This window comes from Panthera uncia, chromosome B1 (assembly GCF_023721935.1).
Source record: "Panthera uncia isolate 11264 chromosome B1, Puncia_PCG_1.0, whole genome shotgun sequence".
In the NCBI taxonomy this organism is placed as follows: domain Eukaryota; kingdom Metazoa; phylum Chordata; class Mammalia; order Carnivora; family Felidae; genus Panthera; species Panthera uncia.
Window position 1 is genome coordinate 83,839,724 of NC_064811.1, and position 25,294 is coordinate 83,865,017.

The 25,294-nt window shown below is 43.3% G+C and overlaps 1 protein-coding gene across 4 annotated transcripts in view; it reads left to right on the forward strand.

Moving 5' to 3' along the window:
- The window catches only part of NFKB1 (nuclear factor kappa B subunit 1), a 118,890-nt gene extending 93,655 nt beyond the window's left edge, over positions 1 to 25,235 (forward strand). For 2 of the 4 annotated variants that reach the window (XM_049632132.1, XM_049632134.1), the window contains exons 12-24: positions 608 to 751; positions 2,064 to 2,153; positions 4,108 to 4,293; positions 5,429 to 5,570; positions 8,985 to 9,099; positions 14,186 to 14,387; positions 14,842 to 15,011; positions 15,352 to 15,454; positions 17,975 to 18,099; positions 19,486 to 19,552; positions 19,872 to 20,044; positions 20,780 to 20,948; positions 24,405 to 25,235. In XM_049632132.1, coding sequence (XP_049488089.1) covers positions 608 to 751; positions 2,064 to 2,153; positions 4,108 to 4,293; positions 5,429 to 5,570; positions 8,985 to 9,099; positions 14,186 to 14,387; positions 14,842 to 15,011; positions 15,352 to 15,454; positions 17,975 to 18,099; positions 19,486 to 19,552; positions 19,872 to 20,044; positions 20,780 to 20,948; positions 24,405 to 24,562 — 1,844 coding nt within the window. In that variant the 3' untranslated portion in view covers positions 24,563 to 25,235. Of the gene's footprint in view, positions 1 to 607; positions 752 to 2,063; positions 2,154 to 4,107; positions 4,294 to 5,428; positions 5,571 to 8,984; positions 9,100 to 14,185; positions 14,388 to 14,841; positions 15,012 to 15,351; positions 15,455 to 17,974; positions 18,100 to 19,485; positions 19,553 to 19,871; positions 20,045 to 20,779; positions 24,129 to 24,404 lie in introns of those variants that run through there. The other 2 variants (XM_049632130.1, XM_049632131.1) reach the window with 1 other exon arrangement.
- The last annotated feature ends 59 nt before the right edge of the window (positions 25,236 to 25,294 follow it).

The window sequence follows — 25,294 nt, forward strand, 5'->3', positions numbered from 1 at the left end:
TCCAGCCCATAGGTACTTCCTGGAAGTTCTCCTTTGACCCCCTGGAACACTGCTTTGCAACCATAAATTTAACATAGAGAGCTTTATGATGCTATCTCTCCCAAGTCTTTCCCCCACAACCTTTCAATTGTATTGGAGGGTTCTTGACAGCAAAGACCTTGTTCATTCTTCTCTTTCCCCTTAGCACTTAGCTCACAGTAGATGCATTACAAATGTTAGTTGGTTGGTAATAGTGGTTTGTATGACCAAATGAAAATGCTCAATATTGTTTTTCTTCTCCGGTATCTCTAGTATCTTAATAATTGATGGGAAGTCTAGTCTTTCGCTAATTTGAATGACACTGGGGACTTCAGAAACTGTTGTTTCTTAACTGTAGAGAGGATTTGGGTGTGTACTGTTCTGTGGTCTCTCTGAGGCTGGTTCTCCGTCTTCATAGCCATTGGAATAAATATAATGCTTCTTGAAATTTGGCATCTCTTCCTCCTTGGGTGATTTCTGTTTCCCTTTAAGATGTTTAAAAATACCATCAGAATCAATATTCTTTCTGCGGCTAGTTGTGGAATTGAATCAGTCTTTTCTCCTTTGGTTTCTCTTCCTTTAACTACAGATAAAGAGGAAGTGCAGAGGAAACGGCAGAAGCTCATGCCTAATTTCTCTGATAGTTTCGGCGGCGGTAGTGGTGCTGGAGCTGGAGGTGGAGGCATGTTTGGCAGTGGCGGTGGAGGAGGGGGTGCCGGAGGTACGGGTCCAGGTACGAATTGAGTCTCCTCTTTCTAAAGCTTTTCCCGTTGGAGAAGCTAGAATTGTCTTTCCCTAGATTTCCCAGATGGTCTGTGGGTTGAATGGCTGTGACGTTACTGAGTGTGACATAGGAAATTAATTAAAATTTTAATAAGTGTATTTTTTCAAAGAAATGCATGTTCATTTGGCAATATGTAGATAATACCAAAAACTCTAAGAAGAAAAACAGTCACTCAAGTTCAGTTATATGAAGAACGTGTCTATTCACGTTTTGGTATATTTTCTTCCTTTCTTCCTCCTTCCCTCCCTTCCTTCCTTCTTTGCTTCTATACTTGTCTTGGTTTTCTTTGGCAACATTAAAAAGATTTCATGTTATATATACTAGCATTGTAGAATATCTGAAGACACATAAAATCCTGCCATCAAAGGTTAACTTCTTCTAATTTTATTCTGTGCAAACGTCACAGTAGATATTTTTTTGCATTTTCATGAGTACAGCTACAATCTTCATAATGCATTGTATTTAATCTATTTACCTACGTTAGTTATTTATTATCATAAATGATTGTGTACATGGAGTCATATATGCTGCTTTTCCCTAATGGGTTAACATAAGCATTTCCTCCATGGTAATATAAATATTATGTAAGCATAATTTCTTAAGGATCATTTTAATGACTCATATTTCACCAAGTGAATATTCCATAGTATTACTTACTTGAATGCATTTCCTGTTTTTTATTGTTTTTACTGATCTCCTTTGTCCACGTTGTTTTTCTTTTATTCCAGACTGTTTTTGTAAATTAGATTCTTTGAAGTAAAATTACAATGTCAGAGAGTATGACCTCTAATTTTACGTACGACTTTTTATGCTTCCACCAAAAATGCATGAGCATGCACAGTGTGGTCATGTTTCCTTGAGGACTCGGTAGTTTGTATTTTGTTTGGTTCAGTTTTTCCTGCCAGACATTATTTCAAGGCCCTCTGTGTCAGCAAGTCTGAGTTTGGGTGGTGAGCACTCCCACACAACAGTGGGAGACTTTCTCCAGCGTGAACTCCTCCATGCGGCCCCAGGCCTGGGCATTGCCTGAGTTGCCAAAATGTAAACTTGGTCCGAGTGGAATTCTGATCATCCCATGATCCCCACAATGTGTCTTACTAACTCACAATGGCAGCATCACGTCGGGCACTCTGCCCTCCCACACCAAAGCCTGTGCTCACCTGAGGGAAGGACACCAAACTTTGCTGACTCTTCATAAAACACACACACACACACACACGCACCCATCATGAGGTTTCATTTGTTTTGCTTGCCATTTCAGGGTATGGCTTCCCCCACTATGGATTCCCTACATACGGTGGAATTACCTTCCATCCTGGAACCACTAAATCTAATGCTGGGATGAAACATGGTAAGTAATACAGTTTTTTTTCCAATAGTGAAAAAAGAATGAAAAATTAAAAGTTTTATATTATTACTCATCACATTGTCATCTTGAAAAAATTTGATAAATGCAGGTAAACTGAGAAGATACTTTTGCATAAAAAAATGTTATTTCCTGTGGCAAATATAAATTCTATTCCCAATCTTATGTTTCTACTTATATATTTACTTCTTTTTTTTTTTTTTTAACGTTTATTTATTTTTGAGACAGAGAGAGACAGAGCATGAACGGGGGAGGGGCAGAGAGAGGGAGACACAGAATCCGAAACAGGCTCCAGGCTCTGAGCTGTCAGCACAGAGCCCGACGTGGGGCCTGAACCCACGGACCGCGAGATCATGACCTGAGCCGAAGTCGGCCGCTTAACCGACTGAGCCACCCAGGCGCCCCTATATTTACTTCTTAAGTGACATGAACAAGGGGAAGAAAAGAGCATTAAAAAGGGACATATGGAGACACTTGACTAAAAAAGTCACCAAACTTAACTGTCCTCTCCTGTTTTCTTCTCAAATGCTACACTTTTGAAGACATTTTGAGTTTTATAGGGATGGCCTTTCCCCTCAAATGCATCCCTTCATATGCAGTTGTCACATGCTGTGTTCGTAGCTTGTATTACGTGTCCATTCTAGTGTACCCATTGAAGCAATAATACAATAAAGTCTTCCCATGTATTGAATGCCTGTTTGATGTCAGGTGCTATTTCTACATGTTTTAACTGTCATCTTCATGATTGCTCTAAGGAAAATAGTAATGCCTCCATTTTATGGACAGAGGACACCAACGTTCAGAAAGGTTCATTCACTCACTGAAGGCACATATCTGTTATTGGCAGGACCTGGATTTGAACCAGCTCTGCTCACAAAACATAGGTGCTTTCATAGTACCTGCCAGATAATATGGTCAGACTGGAAAGAGCACAGAAATGGCATACCAAGTAACTCCCACACTACAGAATGTGACTTGATATTATGTCTTAACAACTTGCTTGGTTAATTAGCATTAGGAAAAAAATAATTCCTGTTTGTTTGGGGTGTTTTGAGAGAGAGAGAGAGAGAGGGAGAGGGGCTCTGGGCTCAGTGAGGAGCCCCACAGGGGGCTCGATCTTTCAACCATGAGATCATGACCTGAGCTGAAATCAAGAGTTGGATGTTTAACTGACTGAGTTACCCAGGCACCCCATAACTCCTGTTTCTTTTTTTATTGTTATTATATGTTATTTAAAAAATTTTTTTTAACATTTATTTATTTTTGAGAGACAGAGCATGAGTGGGGGAGGGGCAGAGAGAGGGAGACAGAGAATCTGAAGCAGGCTCCAAGCTCTGAGCTGTCAGTGCAGAGCCTAATGCAGGGCTCGAACTCACAAACTGTGTGATCATGACCTGAGCTGAAGTCAGAAGCTTAACTGACTGAGCCACCCACGCACCCCATAACTCCTCTGTTTCTATTTAAACTTTAAAAATTCCACTTCCCTGCAATTCACAGAAGAGCTTTATTTCATTTTTCTCCTTTACAAATAAACAGAATGAAATGTAAGTTTTTAAAAGTGTATATGAAATTTTTTTTAAGATCTTGAAAGTTCTTATCACAAAAAAATTGTAACTATGTGCGCTAATGGTAACTCGACTTACTGTGGTGATCATTTGACAATATATACAAATATCAAATCATTATATTGTACACCTGAAACTAATGGAATATGTCACATATAACTCCGTAAAAATGTGTCTTTTAGACGTGAGAGTTTAAAATAGCTCCAAAACAGGTTACCTATGATATGAGTATTTTAAAAGGAATTTCAAATTACTGTTTTTCTTTTCCCTTTGCAGTAAACTTGCCTATCTTTTATCTGACCTTCGCTGAAACAGGGAATTATCACTTAATGGAATTTAGTGAGAAAAATCTGATGTTTCTGCTTTTATCTTAGGAACCATAGACTCCCCATCTAAAAATGACCCTGAGGGTTGCAGCAAGAGTGTGGACAGAGACGCAGTGAACCTCTCTGGGAAAGTAACTGAGCCCACAGAACAAGATAAGGAGTCTGGCACTGGAGAAGATGAAGTTACCCTGACGTATACAGTAGGAGTAAAGGAAGAGAATTCTAGGTTTCAGGGTAAGTGAGTACACATGTGATTACATTGTATTGACTGGTGAGGGGATAGGTTGGTTCCAGGAAGCTATTGTCAGAAGACCGGTTTATTTTCTGTTAATCTAAAAATGATATATCAATATCTTGTTCGGTGTGCCCTTCAGAGTCCTGTATGCCTCTTGAAAAGCATGTGTCAGAGCATTTAATTCACACTGAAATTTCCATTTTCCCTGTGTTATCTCTGAATAAAGTACTGGAATATGCATATGCATTCTCCAGTCATAATTATGCAGTTTTAGGATATCGTGGGAGATAATCTAATTCATTTCCACCACAGATAATAGAGAAGTTCCCATAACTTCAATAGTCTTCTTCCTCTAGACCGTAGTTGGACCATCACACTGAAGTAGAACTTTGCCTGAAAATGAGAACTTTTCCTTTTACCTTGATGCCCTCTTTGAACAATTAGGATTAAGGGGGACAGTGCACTTTGCACGTAATTTGAACCAGTACTCATTAGAGAAAAGAGAAGGGAAAGAGAGCAAATATTTCAGCTTAGTGGCCTCTTATGGTCTCTATCACAAATTCTTTTTTTTTAAATACCGCTTTAAAAACATACAAAGCATGGTTAGGTAGGGGACCGTATAAAAACAGGCCACATACTGGTTTTGACCCTCAGGTCCAAATTTGCCTTTTCCTGACCTTGAAGCAAACTTCACAAGAACACGGATGGCTTAGGGAAAGTCTGTCTGTGGCAGAGACTGTGGTTTTTGACACTTTGCCTAACAAGACAGTGGTTTAAGACTCCAATGAAGGATTATTTCATCAAGAGATTGATTATTTACAGTATAGTCAAGCCAATCAACATTATTTGGAGACTGATTGTTCCCCCTGAAATAACAGACCTATCTAAATTTCTTTCCCCTAACAAACCACAGACAGAGTTTTCAGATCAGCCTCTGTATTTGTCAGTAAGCCAACGTGCAGTTGTGCTTTTGCTAACGAACGCAACCCAGGAGCACTGAAAGGAGCAGATGCAACTAAAACGATGTGGGTCGAGGTATCAGAACACTGGTGTTGATGGTTTTGGCCCCAGGCATGCCACACCCGTAGAGCAAGTATAGGAAACTCCACTGTGATTGTGCTCATTGCCTTGCAGATAACCTCTTCCTAGAGAAGGCTATGCAGCTGGCCAAGCGGCATGCCAATGCCCTTTTTGACTACGCAGTGACAGGAGATGTGAAGATGCTGCTGGCTGTTCAGCGCCATCTCGCTGCAGTGCAGGATGAGAATGGGGACAGGTAAGTCAGGACTTTTGCAAACAAAGGTTGTTTTAGGGTAAGGAAGTGAGAAAATCATCGTATGCATACTGGCTAGGGATAAAAAGAATTGTTTAAAGGTATTGGGTCCTGTAACTGGAAGACTGTCACGGACAGTCCTGTGTCAGTGAGGTTGAATCCATAATTTGCTTCTCCGGTCCTGTGGTTCCCACCTGTTGGACGTTAGAACATTTAAGCCCTCATCTAAGAGCACATCAGGCTGGGCAAGAAGGATAAGATATGTGCGGGGAATGGTACGTTTTCAAAAACCTTGCTTTATTTATTGGGATAACATTTGGGATAAAATTTAACAAACACGTATTTATTTATTGGGTTAATAACATCTGCTTTATTTACCAAAATGAGATGACAATAAATGTGGTCCAACCAAATTCCTAAAGCACTTGTTACCCCGGCTGCACAGTTCTCCTGGTAGTAGTGTCAAGAAAAAGCCCAGTAAAGACAGCACAACAACAACGGTAACAAAACAAGTAAGCGATCATTGTCATTCTTTCCCAGTTATTGGTTCCTTCCCTACTGCCTCTGCTACTGGTTACCAGTCTGGGACTGGATCAGACTCCTGTGACAGCCATAACCCACGCTGTGTGGGAGTCCAACATTCCACTCAGCATGCCTCCGTTTCTGCTGTTACTGAGCTTATATTTGCAAAGCACCTGGCTTCTTTCTAAAACAGTTCTCGGAGTCCTCGCATCGAGACTCCAAAATGATCTCAAAAGCCAGTGAGAATAACAAGAGACAACAGCCCTCATATTCGAGTCAAGGGCCTTATCTAAAACTTTCCTAAAATAGTGTCAACACTGAGAAACCCTTTTCTGTAGAGGAGTTCCTGAGTGCTATGTTTTCAACCTCAGTTAAAAAACTGAATCAAACACTTCAGGAAAGTGCCAACCTCAGGGTTTCAAACAGAGACCTTTGTTCTCATTCCTTGCAACGTAACCAAGGATGTGGTATAACCACTGGCCTTGTTATACAGTATGAGAGGAACCGGTACAGCCTTCCTCATGCAATGCTGCGAACAGCAGAATGCTTTTACAGGGTTAAAGAATCCAATTAGCACTCAATAACATGGAACCACAAGAGAAAGCAGTTAACCAAGATAGAACAGGGTTTCAAGTGATATTTTCAGGGACCTGCTGCATTGATGAGCCTGAGAAAGATGAGCACATAGAAGCTAGGAAGGGCTGCTGGTATATGAAGGGAAGGTTGTGGAAAAGATTTCGGGGCACATGCATTCAAGTGGGTGCATTGAGGGGAAGACGCACGCATTCCCCTCAATGCACCCACTTGAATTCATACGCCCCGAAATCTTTTCCACAGCCTTCCCTTCATATACCATACACCACGCATGTGTAAGGACACATATGGAGGGACCAAGGAGGTGACCTTCCCCACCCAGCAGAACATGAATACTTAGAGTCCCCTCCTAGGACCACAAACATACTCCTCCTGCAAGCAGGCCCTCGGGGCTTGCCACAGGTAGAGGGCAGAGACGAGCGATGTGGAGAGACCAAAGAGGAGCCCTCGTAAGAATGCAGACAAAGGAAAACCATTGGTCCTCACAGCTCAGGTCTCGTTTTCATTGAACTCGTCACGCTCAGCTAATAATCTGAATCTTGTAACCATTAGTCATCACAGCATATACAATGAAGAAAAGAAAAGAAAAGAACTTCTGGTGTTGGGGAAATTCCCATGAAGGTGTGAGGATTTAAGGGGGAGAGAGAATGTACTTCTGCTATGAAATGCTGAGCTGCGCATGGAAATTTCTAGGCAGTTTTGAAGTATGACCTTTTTCTTGGTACATATGCGTCATGGCTGCATCAGACTTGAAGCCCTTTTTAGAAGTCTTCTTCCAGTCTCACGTTTCAAGAGTCAGTAGTGACACCTTGACATCATTTGCTCTCTCAAGTAATGAAGTCAGAAGTTAGTTTTTCAGGCCCTCCTGTGCCAATGTTAATCCCTAGTAAAATTTTACACTTGCCTTTGCTAAGAAAGAGGTCTGAATAAAGTGACACCGAAGATTTTTCATTTGGAGAAAATCGAGGCTGTGCCTCAAAGCCCAGCTGTCCTGCCACCATGCGATACTTTGAGTGTGCTCTGTATCACAATCTGTCCATACTTTGGAATATTCATTATCTTAGGTGTCCATCTGTGACTCCACAGAGCAGTGCCCATGTGCCCCCTCAGCAGGGTGGCTTAAGGGATTAAGAGATGGCTTTGGAGCCAGGTGGACCTGGGCTGGCCTCCCAGCTTCACCACTCACTAGTTATATGACCTGACTTGAGTTCTCTTATACCTACAAGTCCAAGTTTCATCATCTGAAAAATGAGGATAATGTTAACCTACCTCACAGGGCTTCTTGTTGTGATTAAATAAGATCACGTATGTCAACTGCTTATGATGGTCTGGCAAATAGAAGCTCTAAACAACTTTTATTGTTGTTAGTGTCGCATCATTTCAAATTAATTTTAATAGGAAGTTGTTTTAACAATTAAAACATTGTGTCCCTAGGAGTGATGCTTGGCACCTGCCGATATTTTCGACCTCATTAGCATAAGGTCCTAGTGCTTAAATTGTGTGCCAGGGCTTGAGGCTGACCCAGGGAGAACCAGCCCTGAGGTCACAGGTCAGAGAGGGAGAAAGGCATACGAAAAACTACAGTTGCATAACAAGCAGTGAACTTGAGTGGAGACAGTGTGGTCCGCCTAGGAAGTTCAGAGACGAGGTGAGGTTTGAACTGGAATGTGAAGGATGGAGTAGGCATTGTCTAGGCAGAGAAGAGGAGCAAAACCATTCCAGGCAGAGGGAATATTTGCAAGGGAGAAATATAATCACATTGTTCCTTCAGAAATTTGCCTCAAGAATCTTCTCCCAGTAGTTAAAAGCCTAACCCTATCCTCCCCTCCTGGGGTCTGGAAAGATCTTTAAAAAGACACCACACTGTGTTTTAGAGGAGGCTGGCAAGGCTAGGTGAAGTAACTACATTTTTCTGAATAGTTCCAAGTGCTGGGCATTTTCCATACATGATCTGTATGTAAAGGGAAGCCAGGAAGAGGCTAGAGGAGAAAATGCACCAAAACCACTGCAGGGAGACAGAGTTGGGATTTGAACTTAGGCCTCTCTGCCTCAAGGCCCAGATCCCTGTATACCTCAAAGGTCAAACCAAAATGCCCCTAGAGGCCAGGCAAGCATGGTAAATGAGTGTAGCTGCCTGGATAAGCAACAGAACATCCCCACCTCATATTCAAGGCATTTGGGGCCCAAATAAAACTTAAGTTTGAGAGCCAGGTTCAGTCTGCAAGTCTGATCGTTTCTTGGAAATCTTTTTTTTTTTTTCACTAACACTTCAGCTGATTATTGCCACTCTTTTTTTTCCAGTGTCTTACACTTAGCAATCATCCATCTTCATGCCCAGCTTGTGAGGGATCTACTAGAAGTCACGTCTGGCTTGATTTCTGATGACATTATCAATATGAGAAATGATCTCTACCAGGTAAGCAGAAACACCAACTGAAGAAAACTTCACCGTTGGTGCGTGTTTGCACATGTGCGTGTGCATGTGTATATGTATTATTTCTAATAATGTTAACAGTAGCAAAAATACAGTGCATTGTTGTATAAGTTATATCCTAAAAGCCCATTACTTGGGAATATTATTTATGATTTAGGATCCTTTAACCTATGAATGTAATAGAAATCACTCCACGGTAGAAATCCCCCACTCATGCTGGGGGAAGACAAAGTTTACACTTTAGAAATCTGTCAAAGAGTTGATCCATTTTTTTTTTCTTTTCTTAATTTGTTGTGTTTTTTTCATTATACTAAGTATACTCTTTAATCCCCATCCCCTGTTTTCCCCATCCCCCCACCCACTTCCCATCTGGTAATCATTAGTTTGTTCTCTGTAGTTGAGCCTGTTTCTTGGTTTGCTCCTCACTTTTTTTCCCCCTTTTGCTTGTTTGTTTTGTTTCTTAAATTCTACATATGAATGAGATCATATGGTATTTGTTTTTCTCTGACTGACTTATTTCACTTAGCATTATACTCTCTAGCTCCATCCATGTTGTTGCAAATGGCAAGATTTCATTCTTTTTTATGGATGAATAATATCCGTGTGTGTGTGTGTGTGTGTGTGTGTGTGTGTGTCACATCTCCTTTACCCATTCATCTGTTGATGGACACTTGGGCTGTTTGCATAGTTTGGCCATTGTAAACAATGCTGTTACAAATATAAGGGTGCATGTATCCCTTTGAATTAGTGTTTTGTATTTTGGGAGTAGATACCCAGTAGTGCAATTACTGGGTTTTAGGGTAGTTCTATTTTTAATTTTTTGAGGATTCTCCATACTGTTTTCCACAGTGGGTGCAACAGTTTGCATTCCCACCAACAGTGCAAGAGTGTGCCTTTTTCTCCATATCCTCACCAACACTTGTTTCTTAAGTTTTTGATTTTAGCCTTTCTGACTGGTGTGAGGTGATATCTCATTGTAGTTTTGATTTGCATCTCCCTGATGAGTGATGTTGAGCACCTGTTTTTCTTCTCTCTTTTTTTAACTGAAATATAACTGACATATAGCATTGTATTAGTTTAAGGTATATAGCGATTTGATATTTGCATAAATCACAAAATGATCACCAAAATAAGTTTATCATCCATCACCACCCATAGTTACAAATTTGTTTTTCTTGCAATAAGAACTTTTAAGATTTACTCTCTTAGCAGCTTTCAAATATGCAGTACAGAGAAACCTAGAGTAATACATCATATTTGTCAAGAAAAATACAACTGAAAAAAAATTAAGTTGGAAAGCCAGTAATTTATAAGAATTTTGACGTCTGCTAAAACACATTTTTACAACATCTAGATTAAGTGTGTATCAAAGAAAGGGTGCTGAAATCAGAATACGGAAAGGTAAAAAGGTTGGTTGAGGAGAAAGTGTCTTTCAAAAACAGAAAGACATCTCAAATTGAGGAAAACAGGGAACACCAGAGTTTTGCCCAGATCAGGTTTGAACAGGAATTCAGTGGGCTCAAAAGCAACTCGAGGAACCCTGGTACAGAAGTCTGCAGATATGGCAGAGAGAAGGTAGCTGGGACCCTGTGAGGGTGCCTGATAGGCACATGCAGAGATCGAAACTTCTGCTTGGCGGAACCAAAGCCTGGATGCTGGCGTCGGAGCCGGTCTCTCTGGTTAGGGGCACGCTACCACCGGGGCTGTTCCATTTCCTGCCCAGGAGCACAGTCTCCTCCTAGCTTGCCTTTGCCCCAGCCCACCTGGCTTTGGTCCCAGTCTCCTGGTCTGGCCCCTTCTCATCTTTCCCATTTTCTCCCTCCCTTCACTGCACCCAAAGTGACTTCCCAGCCCTTGCTGGCCTGGATGGTGTGCTCAGATGCCTGGTCCAGGCATATCTGTCACTCTAAAAATGTGGACAACAATCATGTGCAGTTAATTGCACAGTAAAGTACCTGTTCCCCTTCTCAATTGTTAAAGCAGGTGTTGTGAATCATTTTTATTTCTTCAAAGCAAACGAACTAAAATGTTTACATGTGGCTGTCACTAGATTTTTATCTGTGCATAGGTGTTTCCTGAGAAGGGAAGTAAGTTTCCCATTTGATGTAAGGCTTTAGGCTCCTTCCCTGGCTGTAATGCTTAATGTCAAAGGAAGAATGAAGTTGGGGATTCTTCACTGACTGAGAATATAAAGCAATGAAAGTGAATTCTAATTTTAGGTAGACATTTAAAGGATGTCTTCAGATTCGCATACCATCTTGGGGGCTGTTGGTGTTTGGAGAGTCATCTGGCCCGTAAAGCTTGATTCTCTCAGGCTTTAGGATGGATTGTTCCTCTCAACCATCACAAGTTTGCAAATAAAACTGGGAACGGGACACTGTCACTTCTCGGTCCTCCTCTCAAAGGCTGCTTAACGTCACTGCCTGTAGGTCAGATTCAAGGAATTACTTGTTTTTCTGTTTATAAATAGGCTCTGCAAAGGACACCACACAGCAGGATTAGTAGTTGTGATTTATTATGTGCTAACCTCCTTACTGTATCATTTGGTTACGTATATAGAGACTCTCTCCAGTAGGCTACACACACAAAAATCTCAAAACCACCACCCTTGACACTTCCACGCCTTCTGATACAGGGACTCTCAGGAGACCATAAGTCCATTTTTCCCCCAACTTACCACTGCTCTCATTTATGGGCAAGGATTCTGGATCCCCTGGTATGCCTTGTATGGCTGAAACATATACCAATCACAACTTTGCTCTGAGAACTAGAAAAGGCTAAAAGTTGGCTGCATTTATCTTTGTAAAGTTTCTCTGTTAACTGTTCTTGATGGAAAAATTATAGAGTTCTCTAAGTAATTTGGATTATTTGGCAATTGTCTTAGACAACCTCCCAAAATACCATTCACTAATCTTAGTACATTTCTGTGACCATCTGTCATGATCAGATCGCTCTCCCCACCCACTCTCTAGAGATACACTCAAAATAATCCAAGTGTATAGAGTTAGGATTCTTCTGAAAACATTTCTGAAATCTGTTGCCTTTAAACCCTTCCTCTTCTTCTCCCCCTGACCATAGACAACCACTCTAATGTGTTTGATATGGATTGTTTTGTTTGCATACATTCCCATGTAACATTAGTGGGGGGTTTTGTGCATGTGGGGTTTTTTTCTTTTATATTTTTAATTTTTATAAATATAATATATATTCATGGTTCTTTAAATGGTACATAAGGAAATATACTAGAAACTCAAAAGTTGCCCTCCCTGGCAATATACAAGTCTCCCAACTCCATTCCCAAATACAACTATTACATTTGTAACTACTTTTCCATATATTGGCTACATAAACATATATACTTGAAATATATAGACATTTTTGTATACTCTCACATGCAATCCACACTACATTCTGTAATTCTAGGGTTAAAGATCTACATCCTGAAATCTCATAGAAATTAAGAAATTGAAAAATTGGTGGTACTATAGGAGAGAACTTAAAAAAAAAAGCTTATCATGGTAACAGAATTTGTATAACATGAAAAAAATCGTATTAAGTCTAGAGATAATTGCTGATTTCTGAATCGTATAATATTTTGTAATTTCAGATCTTTTTTTCCGTCTCATTCTCTTTCAGACTTTTTTCATCTCCCCCAAATAGCATTTTAGATTAATAAATGCAGGCTTTTTTTTTTTAACATATTTATTTTTTGAGAAGAAGGCTCTTGGCTACAGTATCTAAAGTTTTGAGGACATCATTCTATTTCAAGCTGTAAAAGATGAAAAACATAAAAGAGAATGGTAATTTGGCCGAATAGCCTGTCTTGTTTGTGTTGTATGAGCTCATCACTGTAACTGAGACACGGCCACGGGAGCGTCTTTCAGCATCTCCTGTGCTGTGGTCGTCCTGCAGCCAGAGTGCTGTGGCTCACCTGCTGTCGCTCTGCTGTGGCCAGTGATCGCTTACTGAGGGAGAAAAGTTTAGGCAAGTTGTCACTAGACAGACTGGATTTCACAGACTTCTGTGAAATAGACTGATTTGTTTAAAAATATACTGCCATTCTCTGTCGGTGACCTCAGTTCTTTGAAAGATACTTTCCTGATTGTGTTTGTCTTGCTCATTTTGAAAACACTCAGTTTGCAAAACATCTCATTTGCATTCTCCGAGGCACTGCTTTGTGGGCAGAGTTAAGTCAGATGGCTGTTTATGCACCTATTAGGTGCCGGCACTTCCACTTGTTTGTTCATCCGAGCCCTCTTAGTGAGATAGTTCTGTTGTCCTGGTGAAGACATTTAGAGTTCTGTGGCGCCTGGGTGGCTCAGTCGGTTAAGCATCTGTCCGACTTCAGCTCAGGTCATGATCTCGAAGTTCGTGGGTTCGAGCCCCATAAGGACTCTGTGCTGTCAGCACAGCCCGCTTCAGATCCTCTGTCCCCTTCTGTCTCCGCCCCTCCCCCGGTCATGCTCTCACTTTCTCAAAATAGATTAATTAATTTTAAAAAAGACATTTAGAACCCTTTGACACCTGTTATTACAATGGAGGTGCCAGAGTTCTATTGATTTGCCTCATGGAGCCAGTCCATGGAAAAATATTCTTTAACTTAGCAAACTCATTTTCCATGTTAATGTAGAATCATGGCACCTTTGTTAATCGGTTTCTATTGAGTAGTTCATTTCAACTTCTTCAGTAAATTTGTAGCCTTGCTTTGATTTGTTAACATACAGAATTATCAGCTGAAGATAGATTCCTACTAGAAATTCAATACATTTAAATTTATTATTAGAAGAATTCACATATTAACAATCAGCGGGCTGTAATGAGAAACAAGAAAGCTGTTAAGAATTTTAAATATAAAAATAATCTTAATTATTGCATGGCTCAATAGCAGTCCAGCATACACACTCCATTAGCACAGGATATGGAACATCTACAGTAGGGAGGCGTTAATCTGGCAATGGGAAATGGCCCCGAGGGATGACTCCACCTATTGTAGTGGCAGCTACCAAGCCCATGGGTTCAGGTGCTTGCCACTGACCAGTGTATCTCCTGCCCCTTCTCTACTTGCCAGACACCCTTGCACTTGGCCGTGATCACCAAGCAGGAGGCTGTGGTGGAGGACTTGCTGAAGGCCGGGGCCGACCTGAGCCTCCTGGACCGCTTGGGTAACTCTGTTTTGCACCTAGCTGCCAAAGAAGGACAAGATAAAATTCTCAGTGTTTTACTCAAGCACAAAAAGGCAGCACTACTTATCGACCACCCTAATGGGGAAGGTAAGAGACAAACACACATTATGGTATAACCTTCTCTGTCTGCTCTCTAAACAATTGGTAGCTATTTGATAAATGTGTGTAATTTGATTTGCACCCCAAAATGCTTTCCTTAGACACCTGGAGTTCGTCATCTCTTGTGAGAATTTCTGTTGCTCACCATAACTAATTTCTTTAAAGATGATTTGGAATAGTTAGTAGGAGGAAAAAGCAGAGGCCTGAGCATAGAAAGCATCATTTATCCAGAGATTGTTTATTTGCTCTGTTTCTCCTGAGAACATACAAGCAGACTGTGGGTTTACATGCAGAACAACAGACTTACAGCACCTTTTGAGGCCGTGTGGAGTAGAGACACGAGGCGTGCTGAAACTTGACAGCATTCCTTCCATAGGGTCCAGTTTTGCCATCTTGTGAGCAGCCTTCCAGCTCCATGACTGTCCCTGTGCTTGGGCTGCAGGTCTAACCGCCATTCACATAGCCGTGATGAGCAACAGCATGGCCTGTCTGTTGCTGCTGGTGGCCGCCGGGGCCGACGTCAACGCCCAGGAGAGGAAGTCGGGGCGCTCGGCGCTGCACCTGGCTGTGGAGCGGAACAACATCTCCCTTGCTGGCTGTCTGCTCCTGGAGGTAAAGGACACACGTATTTGCCTTGGCATTCAATTCCCAAGAGGGAATTGAGACCATCTTTTCAAGGAATGATGTCAGTAACAGGTTTTCTCCTTACAGTACCTCTGTTTATTCAGTATCTACTCAAGGCTCCACAGTAGCAGCTTCGGGCATTCCTGACACCATCTGCCCAGTATCTCTAATTGGAGATGTTTTCAGTGACAGAGTCTGCCCCAAATAGCAACTGGGCTAGTAATATGACCTATTAACATGACCGAAGGGTCATGCTGACAGGAGAAGGTGGGGACTAAACCGTGAGAGAACCTTCCACTAACTCTTTCCTGTGTTGGCTGGATTTTAGGGTGATGCCTATGTAGACAGTACCACATATGATGGAACCACACCCCTGCACATAGCAGCCGGGAGAGGGTCCACCAGGCTGGCGGCTCTTCTCAAAGCAGCAGGTAAGGCGGCCTGGCGGTTAGTAATGGAAAACGCTATCAGGAGTGCAAACCCAACCCCAATTCAGCAGCCATGTCATCTTCTTTAAGCCACAGAGCTGCTGCTGAAAGGCATGAGTAAATACAAATCACGCTTTAACTGCATGATGCTCTTTGGACTAGTAATCCCGGGCTTCATCCTGATGGGCATGTCAATCTTTACTCTCTACTTCATCTGTTTGTTTTGGGTGTTCGTGGTTTAGGTTGACTCCCACGACAGGAGATCTTCTTAAAAGTTGAATTTGATTCCTTAAAGAACTCTGAGCAGTACCAGCCTCAGACATTGCCAGAAGTCTGCAGAAAAAAGTTTACTGGTATATGACATAATTTTAAAATTTCCTTTGGCAACAGAGGTCTCTTAGAAGTTGAAATAATAGGAAAAACCAAATGGGTCACGTATTGAGTACTATCATATGCGAGGCACTAGAAATGGCTAGCCTTTATTGACCTTACTGTGTATACACCAGGCATGTCACACGCATGGTCTCATTTAATCTGCAATAACCTTTTGAGGTAAGTACCATTATTATTTTTGCCATCTCACAGCCAAGGAGGCAGACTGGAGAGACCTGTGGGTACCAGTCCCAGGGTCCCAGTACGTGGCATACCTGTGAATCACACTTGGTCGTCTGAACCTCCAGACCCTATTCTCTCTACTCTGTTTCTCTCTCCTACTTTGCTCAAGGATTTGCAGGTGTTACTCCGTTCACTTCTCTAGTCCTGTGAAGTATAGAAAATTATCGCTGCTCACCCTTGAATCTCTCTTGCCTTGTATATTTAGACCTCAGCAAACGTTTAATGGAATTAGTATCTCAGACCTTCTCTGGCATATCTGATTTACTTTAGAGATTATTAAAACCTTTTTGGGAAGTAAATGTTTCATAAATTTAAGAAAACAGAGTGAAGTAAGTACCTTCTTTCAAAATTGAGTCCAGGAAGATGTACAAACTTTTTATTTGAGAGCCCCACATTTTTCTAGTAAACAAAATCGTATCCAAAGAAACAATAGCCTCTTCTTAGCCTTTGTCAAGTTGAACTTTCTCTTGAGCAGGACACTCTGATTGCAGTTATGAATGCATAGTTTGGGTAGTCACTGATTATAATTAAGAAATTCCTTCAGACAAGAAGCTATAACCTTTTCAAAAATGCTTTCCCTTGAATTCTCAGTATCCCATGAAAGGAGTAGCGAGTAGCGGTTTCTCCACTATATAAATGAAGGAACTCAGATGCAAATCCTAGTCCTGAGCTCAAAGTCCTGAAGAAGGTCACTTAAGGAGGAGAGATATAGTTCAGCTCCTCCAGCCTTCTCCAGCCCATACATTGTTCCTCTTAGTTCCTCCACTGTTTCCATGGTCACGTGGCATTCCCTGCCTTCAAGATCAGGCCAGGCCTGGGAGGAAGAACTAAGAAACAGCATGAAGATCCTTCTCTGACTTTCATTAGGCCCTCTCCTATTATTGAAGTTGGCACAAAACTAACATTCTCCCAGCAAGATAAAAACAAGTTCTTCCCAGAAGGGTGTTCTGAACTTACTACCGTTTTGTTAGACATCAGACTAAACAGTCCCATAAAAACAGTCTTTAAGCCTTTAAGAAGTAACTCTAGCTCTAATCTCTAAGTGACTTTTGGTGTTTTCTTGCTACACGTTAAGAAGCAGACTAGATTCTTCCAAGAGCAGCCCTAAAATTTTCAATAACTGTACCTCCTAAGAGAAGGTTTTTTTGTGGTGTCTGTTTGTTTAAGGATCGGGACCCTGGCAGTGCTGTACCCAGGAAGAAAACTGAGCATGTTGTCCCTATACAGCAAGTTTCTTTGTTCTATTGAGCAAGTGGGAGAATGGAGTGAAGAGTGTGCAGTGGTGGGCACAAACCTAAACAGAAAACTAGGACCTTAATGGTGAGGGCACACCCCAGTCCCTGTAAACTGCTGCCATTACCCCTCAGACGAAAGGTGCATCTTTCGGTTGAAAACCGTCCTAGAGACTTAAATGTGAGGGTCAGGGTACTCCACGTCTTTTGTTGTTGAAAATGTCCGTAGCTATATAGGGTATCATCAGACATATTTACAGTCAAAATAAATTAGAATTTAAAAGAAGCTCTCTGAATATTTCTGTAGAAACATGTTTTATGTATCAAAAATTATCCAGGTGGGGGCGCCTGGGTGGCGCAGTTGGTTAAGTGTCCAACTTCAGCTCAGGTCAGGATCTCGTGGCTCGTGAGTTTGAGCCCCATGTCAGGCTCTGTGCTGACAGCTCGGAGCCTGGACCCTGCTTTGGATTCTGTCTCTCTCTCTCTCTCTCTCTCTCTCTCTCTGCCGCCCCCCCCCCAAAATATATTTTAAAAATAAAATGGAAAAATAAAAATTATCCAGGTGTAATTGCCTCTAGGAGCTATTGTGTTTTGCCTTTGGAAACCTGAGCTCTGCAAGCAGTTCAGAGTCAACAAGATCTGGGTTTGCCTAATGCTGTGTAACTTGACTTCACAGGTGCAGATCCCCTCGTGGAGAACTTTGAGCCTCTCTATGACCTGGATGACTCTTGGGAAAAAGATGGAGAGGATGAAGGAGTCGTGCCTGGAACCACACCTCTAGATATGGCCACCAACTGGCAGGTGAGTGTGGCTCCAGGCTATTTGATGGCAGCTCCAGAGGGAGCTAATGATTCAAGAATATAAGAACAGATGGTCTTCCTGGGTCTCTATTCCCCAAAGCACATGCCTTTTATTTTTAAGAAAGTCTGCTTGTCAAGAGACATATTTATCTTGAAAAGCCTATCCATGAAAGATCTAGGTCAGGAGAGTTATGAGTGTAAAAGCATATGCCTAATCAGATCAGGGTTCAGTTGTGAGAGAGGGTTCTGCAGGAGAAAACACACAACTCACGTAAGAGTTTCCCGTTCTGAGCTCACACCAGAATTGTTCCCAGCTGCATTTCTGAAGCTAGGATAGATGTTCCAGTTGTCTTAGAACTATGGTAAGTGACTCCTTTACATAAAAAGAACCCAGGGAGTCTTCTGAGGACTTTAATAAATATAAACATAGTAAATAGACTTCAACTCTTCCTCCAAACTCTAGTGACCTGAAATCTGAAGGTGCAAACAGTTGATAGGTCTTTACGGCCCAGGAAGAAGAGCCAGAGGGAGGCTGGCCCTCCAACCAGTGTTGATCTCCAACACAACAAAATCGACTTTCTTAGGGGCAAGCGCTGCTCCACATCCAAAAACTGCTTGTTGGCCTCTTCGCGGCCCGTGGTGTTGAGTTGAGTGACCCTGGCAGAGACCACACGGTTCCCCTTTTATGCTGAGCACCTGGCTTTCCCAGAAGCCTCACCACAGAACACAGAAAGATAACCCACTTCAGTGACCCCATGTTGTCCTTACCTAAGTCAGCACGCCCAAAGTGAACTGCAGAGAACACAGAAGGGTCTCTGTAGCTATGGAATTTATTTTTCCTTTTAACCTGAGACCTTTGTGTCCCCTCAATTTAAAATGTAGATGGTGCTGGAAAGAGAACATCAGGCCTTGTGAGCATTACTATACCTGTTTGATCAAGTTTACTAAACTCATTCTCATAAGGCTTTTACGAGGGCGGGGGGGCAGCAAAGAGGCATAGCTTCACAGCTCTGAGTAAGCTCAGCCCTCACCCTGGCTCCCAGGGAGACATCACGTGCCAACACATGGCTGATTTGGTGGCCTGGATGGTGTCTGTCCCTCAGAAGGACTGTGGCCCTGGCTCTCTGCAAGGTTGGCTTGGGTCTTCCTACCCACCTCAGAGGCCCCTGTAGAGCACAGCCTCCTGGCCCCAGAGCCCCCAGGACTTTTCTTTCCCCAAAGGGCATTGTCATGATTTCATGGGTCACGGTGTTGACTCCTTCCCATTCCTCCACCTTTGGGGTACTAGGCCCTCCTAAGGAGGACACAGTTCTTGATCATAAAGAAACTGATTCCCCTCCTGGCGCCTTTAATGTGTAAGGTTTTTCCATGATTTTCTTCCCAACAGGTGTTTGATATATTAAATGGGAAACCATATGAGCCAGAGTTTACATCCGATGATTTACTCGCACAAGGTGAGCGCTTAACCAGTGTCCTCTCCACACTGTCATTTAAAGGGGTGAGGGAGAGCCAGCATTATCCAGGCTGGACTGTGAAAGGCACAGTGGCTTGTTTCAGAATCAGAAGATCCTGGACGTATGCAAGGGGGAATATCCAGTCGTAATCTACCAAAACGCGTATAGTGCTGCTACTCGGCAGGGCTTCTGCCAACTGCGAGGAGAGGAGCTTCACTGCTCCCACTGGGCATTAGAGGGCAGCCGTGTGGCCATGGTCAGTCCCTCCAGAGTGACTCTGGTCGCTTAGGACAGCCGTGTTTCTTCTTCATTCCTTCAGGAGACATGAAACAGCTGACTGAAGATGCCAAGTTGCAGCTCTACAAGTTGCTAGAAATCCCTGATCCAGACAAAAACTGGGCTACCCTGGCACAGAAGTTAGGCCTGGGGATACTAAATAATGCCTTCCGGCTGAGTCCCGCTCCTTCTAAAACTCTTATGGACAACTACGAGGTAACACATCACCTCACATTTTTATTGGACCCTCCTCTGTTAACATCGCTGACTTGGGCCTGGTTCCCTCCCCCCTCCCTTAACTGTGAGGAGGAAAACCAGTCACTCATGGCTCATATCCTGGGAGGGTGACCCAGGCCAGGGTGGAAACCCGCTTTTGTAAGAAGACAGCTTTCAGATACCTTCAGGTGTTCCCTATTTTCAAATACCTTGCGATTTCCTGCAAAAATCCTACTTAGAGGGAACTTTGACCCTCCCCCCGCCGAACAAACTGTGATTCATGTGCGTTACCTTCCTGGCCCCAAGAACATGCCTTCATCCTGTGGCAGGACATGGAGTCAGCTTTCTGTGAGGGGAAGGGTTCTGTGAGGTGAAATTATTTTCTACTGAAGATTTCCTTGTTAGCTCTTGTTTCTCGGTGGTTTTCAGAGCTTCAGCCCAAACAGGGATACGGCGCGACCTTCGCTGCAGGTAGAGTTTCACTGCCTCAGCACTTCTCTCCCTCTCTGTCCCCTGTGCTTACTGGAAGCCACTTCTCTGTGATTTCCTGAGTGGTCTCCGAGCTGAAACAGGAAACTCCACTCGACGACCGTGTGTCTCCTTCTCCGCTCTTCCCTCTGACCCCTCCAGTGCCGCCAGGCGCTCTCGGGGGTTAAGGGGGGTGGTGCGTGTCATGCTGACAGCCTGCCCACTTGCTCCTGGCACCGGGACACACTCTTCCTGTCTTCCTCACAGGTCTCTGGGGGGACAATTAAAGAGCTGGTGGAGGCCCTAAGACAGATGGGCTATACCGAAGCGATCGAAGTGATCCAGGCCGCCTTCTGCACCGCGGTAACTGCAGCCCCCAGCCCAGGGAAGACCCTCTCACTGCCCCTCTCACCTGCCTCCACAAGGTCACCAGTAGGTAAGGAAACAACAGGACAGCTGAGATCATCTCTGCTCCCCAGACTGCGTCTTCAGTGTCTTGGGATATGGCTGTCCTCCCTGCCATCGTTCCCTGAGTACATGGTCCAGTGTGTCTGTCCTTCCCCCTGTAGCTCACAGGTTCTACCCTCTGCCCCTCTCCTGCTGCTACCAGTCAGGTGGGGGGCTGTCCCCAGGAACAGTCACATTAATCTGTGGGTCACTTCAGTTCCTAATAAATATTAAAAACCACATGATGTGGCCGGTTAAGGCAAATAGTGTTTCTCTCACTCTTAAAATTAAAAAAGACAGAGGGCACCTGGGTGGCTCAGTCGGCTAAGTGTCTGACTCTTGATTTCAGCTCAGGTCATCATCTCACAGTTTGTGGGATCGAGCCCCATGTCGGGCTGGGCGCTGGCAGTGCAAAGTCTGCTTAGGATTCTCTCTCTCTCTCTCTCTCTCTCTCTGCCCCTCCCCTGCTCTATCTCTCTCAAAAAAAAAAAAAAAAAAAAAAAAAAAACAACTTTAAAAAAGAGAGAGAAACATACAGAGCAAGGCTTATAGAGCCAGGACTGGCCCCAGTTCCCACCACAGCACCCTAGCTCCTCACCTCCACCCCTGCAATGGCTTCACCTTCTCTCTTCGCCTCCTCCCAACCTACAGCACTGACCCTTACCCACCCCTCCATCACTCATCTGAAACACATAACATAACAGACTCCCAGCACAGCCCAATAACCCTTTGTTTCCCTGTAAATGGGTTCTTGCCCTCTCTCAGCGACCACTCCGCACTTTCTGTCTGGACCCCCCACCCCCCTTCCCTCTCCTGACTCATCCAGTGTCCTCGGCTCACACACCACTGAGAACATAGCAGCAACTAGAATTTGCTCATCTTTGAAAGATGAACAGTTGGCCATGTCAGGCAGAAGCACTGCCATCCTCCAGGTTTAGACAAAAATCTGAGACTTTGCCCACGGACACTTGCTGCTAGAAACCACCTCACACACAGCCCAGTCCTTGCTCTCAGACACCCACCCTTGTGCACCCGCCCTCATTTTTTGCCCCACTTCCTCTAGCGGCTCTTCATCGGTCTCCCTGCTTCCAGGCTGTCCCCCTCCCTTCAGTCCACTCTCAACACAACAGATAGTGAGATTCTTTTTAAAAATTAGTGCTATTAAAAAAAGGCGAGAGGCACCTGGGTGGTTCAGGTGGTTGAGTGTCCAACTCTTGATCTCTGCTCAGGTCATCAAGCCCCACATCAGTCTCTGTGCTTAGGATTCACTCCCTCTCTCTCTCTCTCTCTCCCTTCCCCACTCGCTCGCTCCCATTCCCTCTCTCGCAAAATAAACAGTTTTTTAAAAAAAGGAAAAAAATAAAAATTAGTTGCTTTTATGTGACTCCCGTTTTATACCTTCCAGTTCATTCATCCATTCACCAAATCTTTATTGAGTGCATCCTGAGTGCCTAGCCCAGTATAAGGCTTTGAAGATAGAGCAGTAAGTAATAAAGGCAGTGCCCCTGGGGAACCTGGGTGGCTCAGTTAGTTAAGCAGCCGACTGCCGCCCAGGTCATAATCTCACAGCTCATGGGTTCAAGCCCCACATCGGGCTCTGACAGCTCAGAGCCTGGAGCCTCATTCACATTCTCTGTCTCCCTCTCTCTGCCCCTCCCCAGCTTGTGCTCTGTCTCTCAAAAATAAATAAACATATTTAAATAAATAAATAAAGGCAGTGTCCCTTTGTCCATTCTCTCTTGTAAATGCTTTCATATGCCCTTCCTCCTGCCCCACCACCCGGGCCCCCCCACCTGCAACTGTTCTGCTCACAGGTCTGAGCCAGTCTTAAGACCTGAACCTTCTCTTTCCCTTCCCTACAAAGATCCTCACCTGGTGGTTCCTTCTTGCCTTTCAGTTTCAGCACAAGTGTCACTTATCAGGGCCCTTCCTAGGAGAGTAAGGACAGATGTTGTGCACTTTAGAAAGGAATAATGTGACTACCAGGAAAATAATCCACATCTCCTATATCCTGACCTGGTGCTCCTTTTACACAAAGAAACAGGAAAATACTTATATCTTTTTTATTTTATTTTATTTTATTTTATTTTATTTTATTTATTTTATTTATTTTTATTTTTTGAGAGAGGGCACAGTGAATGAGGGAGAATGGAGGAGGGAGAGAGGGAGAGAGAATCCCACGAGGGGCAGAGAGAGAGAGAGAAGTGGGTCTCACCCTGAGTGGGGCTCATGCTCATCCTAAGCAGGGTTTGATCTCACCTGCTGTGGGACTCAAACTCACAAACGGTGAGATCATGACCTGAGCCAAAGTCAGATGCTTACCGACTGACTGAGCCACCCAGCACCCAGAAAATACTTATATTTTTGAAATTTTATTTGATTTCTGACTTGTAGTTATTTTTAAAATACCTTGTACTTCCTGGCACATAATAGAAACCCAATAAAGAGGGGTGCCTGGTGGCTCAGTTAAGCGTCCGACTTCAGCTCAGGTCACGATCTCACAGTTCGCGGGTTCGATCCCTGCGTTAGGCTCTGTGCTGACAGCTCAGAGCCTGGAGACTGCTTTGGATTCTGTGTCTCCCTCTCTCTCTGCTCCTCCCCCACTCATGCTCTCTCTGTCTCTCAAAAATAAATAAACATTTTTTAAAAATTTAAAAGAAACCCAGTAAAGACTGGCTCATTGGATTAACTCAACAAGTCAATTAGAAGACAATAGCCGTGTCAATGCCATTAAGGTCTTAATATTTTAATATTGGAATTGAATATACATGAAGGTATCATTTTGATTTGTGTATATTAGACTTGTGTTTCTTTGATCACTTCCTCTCTATGGGGAATAACTCAACACTGTTCAGATCTCTAAAGACACTTCTCAACAAGGAGAATTTGACCTCTTGTTCAGTACAGATTCATTTTCATCATAATCACCTTATTTTCTTTGCCACCAGAATGTTTTGGACGCAACATACAGCGTTCACTAGCACGTGAGGCCCCGGAGAGATGGCTCATCTCTACCTCCTGCTTCTGTCACCCATTTATTTTGCCAGGGTTCAGCAATTTTCCCAGCTATAAAATAGGTAATATGGTGGTTGGAAAAATACACCTGATTTCTAAGAAAAAAAAGTACACTGTGAGTTAGGAGAACTCAGAAAGGATTCTGATAAACATGATGGTAAAAAAGAGATGTGAAAGCATTTGACTAATTTTGATGTCTTCACAGTTTTTATATTCTCAAGGTTCTCCCTCCTCCCCTCACCGTGCACAGTAGAGACAGGCAGGCAGCGCGGGCGGGGAGGCGCGGTGACTTGGGGAACCCGATAGGCAGAAGCAGCCCACGAGCCTTGTAGATCCAAACCCCGAGGCCGGCCAGAATGGAAGGTGTATGAGAGCTAAGACTCTGCCTTTGCCCAGCCACACCCCAGTGAATCTGTGCTTCTTCCCCCAGACGAGGTCCGGGACGACAGCATCTGTGACAGCGGCGTGGAGACCTCCTTCCGCAAACTCAGCTTTACAGAGTCTCTGACCGGCGGCGGCTCCTTGCTGACTCTTAACAAAGTGCCCCGTGAGTACGGGCGGGAAGGACCTATAGAAGGCAAAATCTAGCCTGCTGGCAGCGCCCCGCACCATGTAAAACCAAAGCTCTGAAATTCCACCACACTGTCCAAAAGAAGGAAGGCGAAGGGCATCCAGAGGTGCTCAGAGGAAAACCAGCCTGCCTGAATCACTCGGAATTTAATTCAAGGCCTTTTGAAGGTGGCTTCCTTTCTTGGTTCTCACATGAATGTTAGTCCCGTCCACTTCCAGCTGCTCCAGCGGTCACGGCGAGCCGGGCTGGCGCCTCCTTGTGGGCGAATTAGCTTATTGAGCTTTACCGGCTGCTTTCCATGGTCACTGCTGCTGTCCCCTTGCTGCGCTCCCACTGTCATTAAAAGGTGTCCCAGTGTCCACCTGGTGTTATTTCTGGCCGTCCACAGCACAGGCGTGCACTCAGATTAAGGATTAAGAAAAGGAATAGTTTTAAATGAGAGTCACACGGTGTATAATAAAAAAGGCTTACTGCTTTTTCTAATGTGGTTATCTATGTGATTTGAAAAAAAGAACCTGTACATGTCAATATTTAAACATGGTTACAATCAGTGCTGAAAATGGTATTTTCCCCCTTTTCTGCATTTTGCTATTGTAAATATGTTTTTTAGATCAAATACTTTAAAGGAAAAAATGTTGGATTTATAAATGCTATTTTTTATTTTACTTTTATAATAAAAAGAAAAGCAAATTGATGACCTCATCTTGTTTGATCTCCAGAAATACTTTTCTGAGATGATTCCCTGTAAT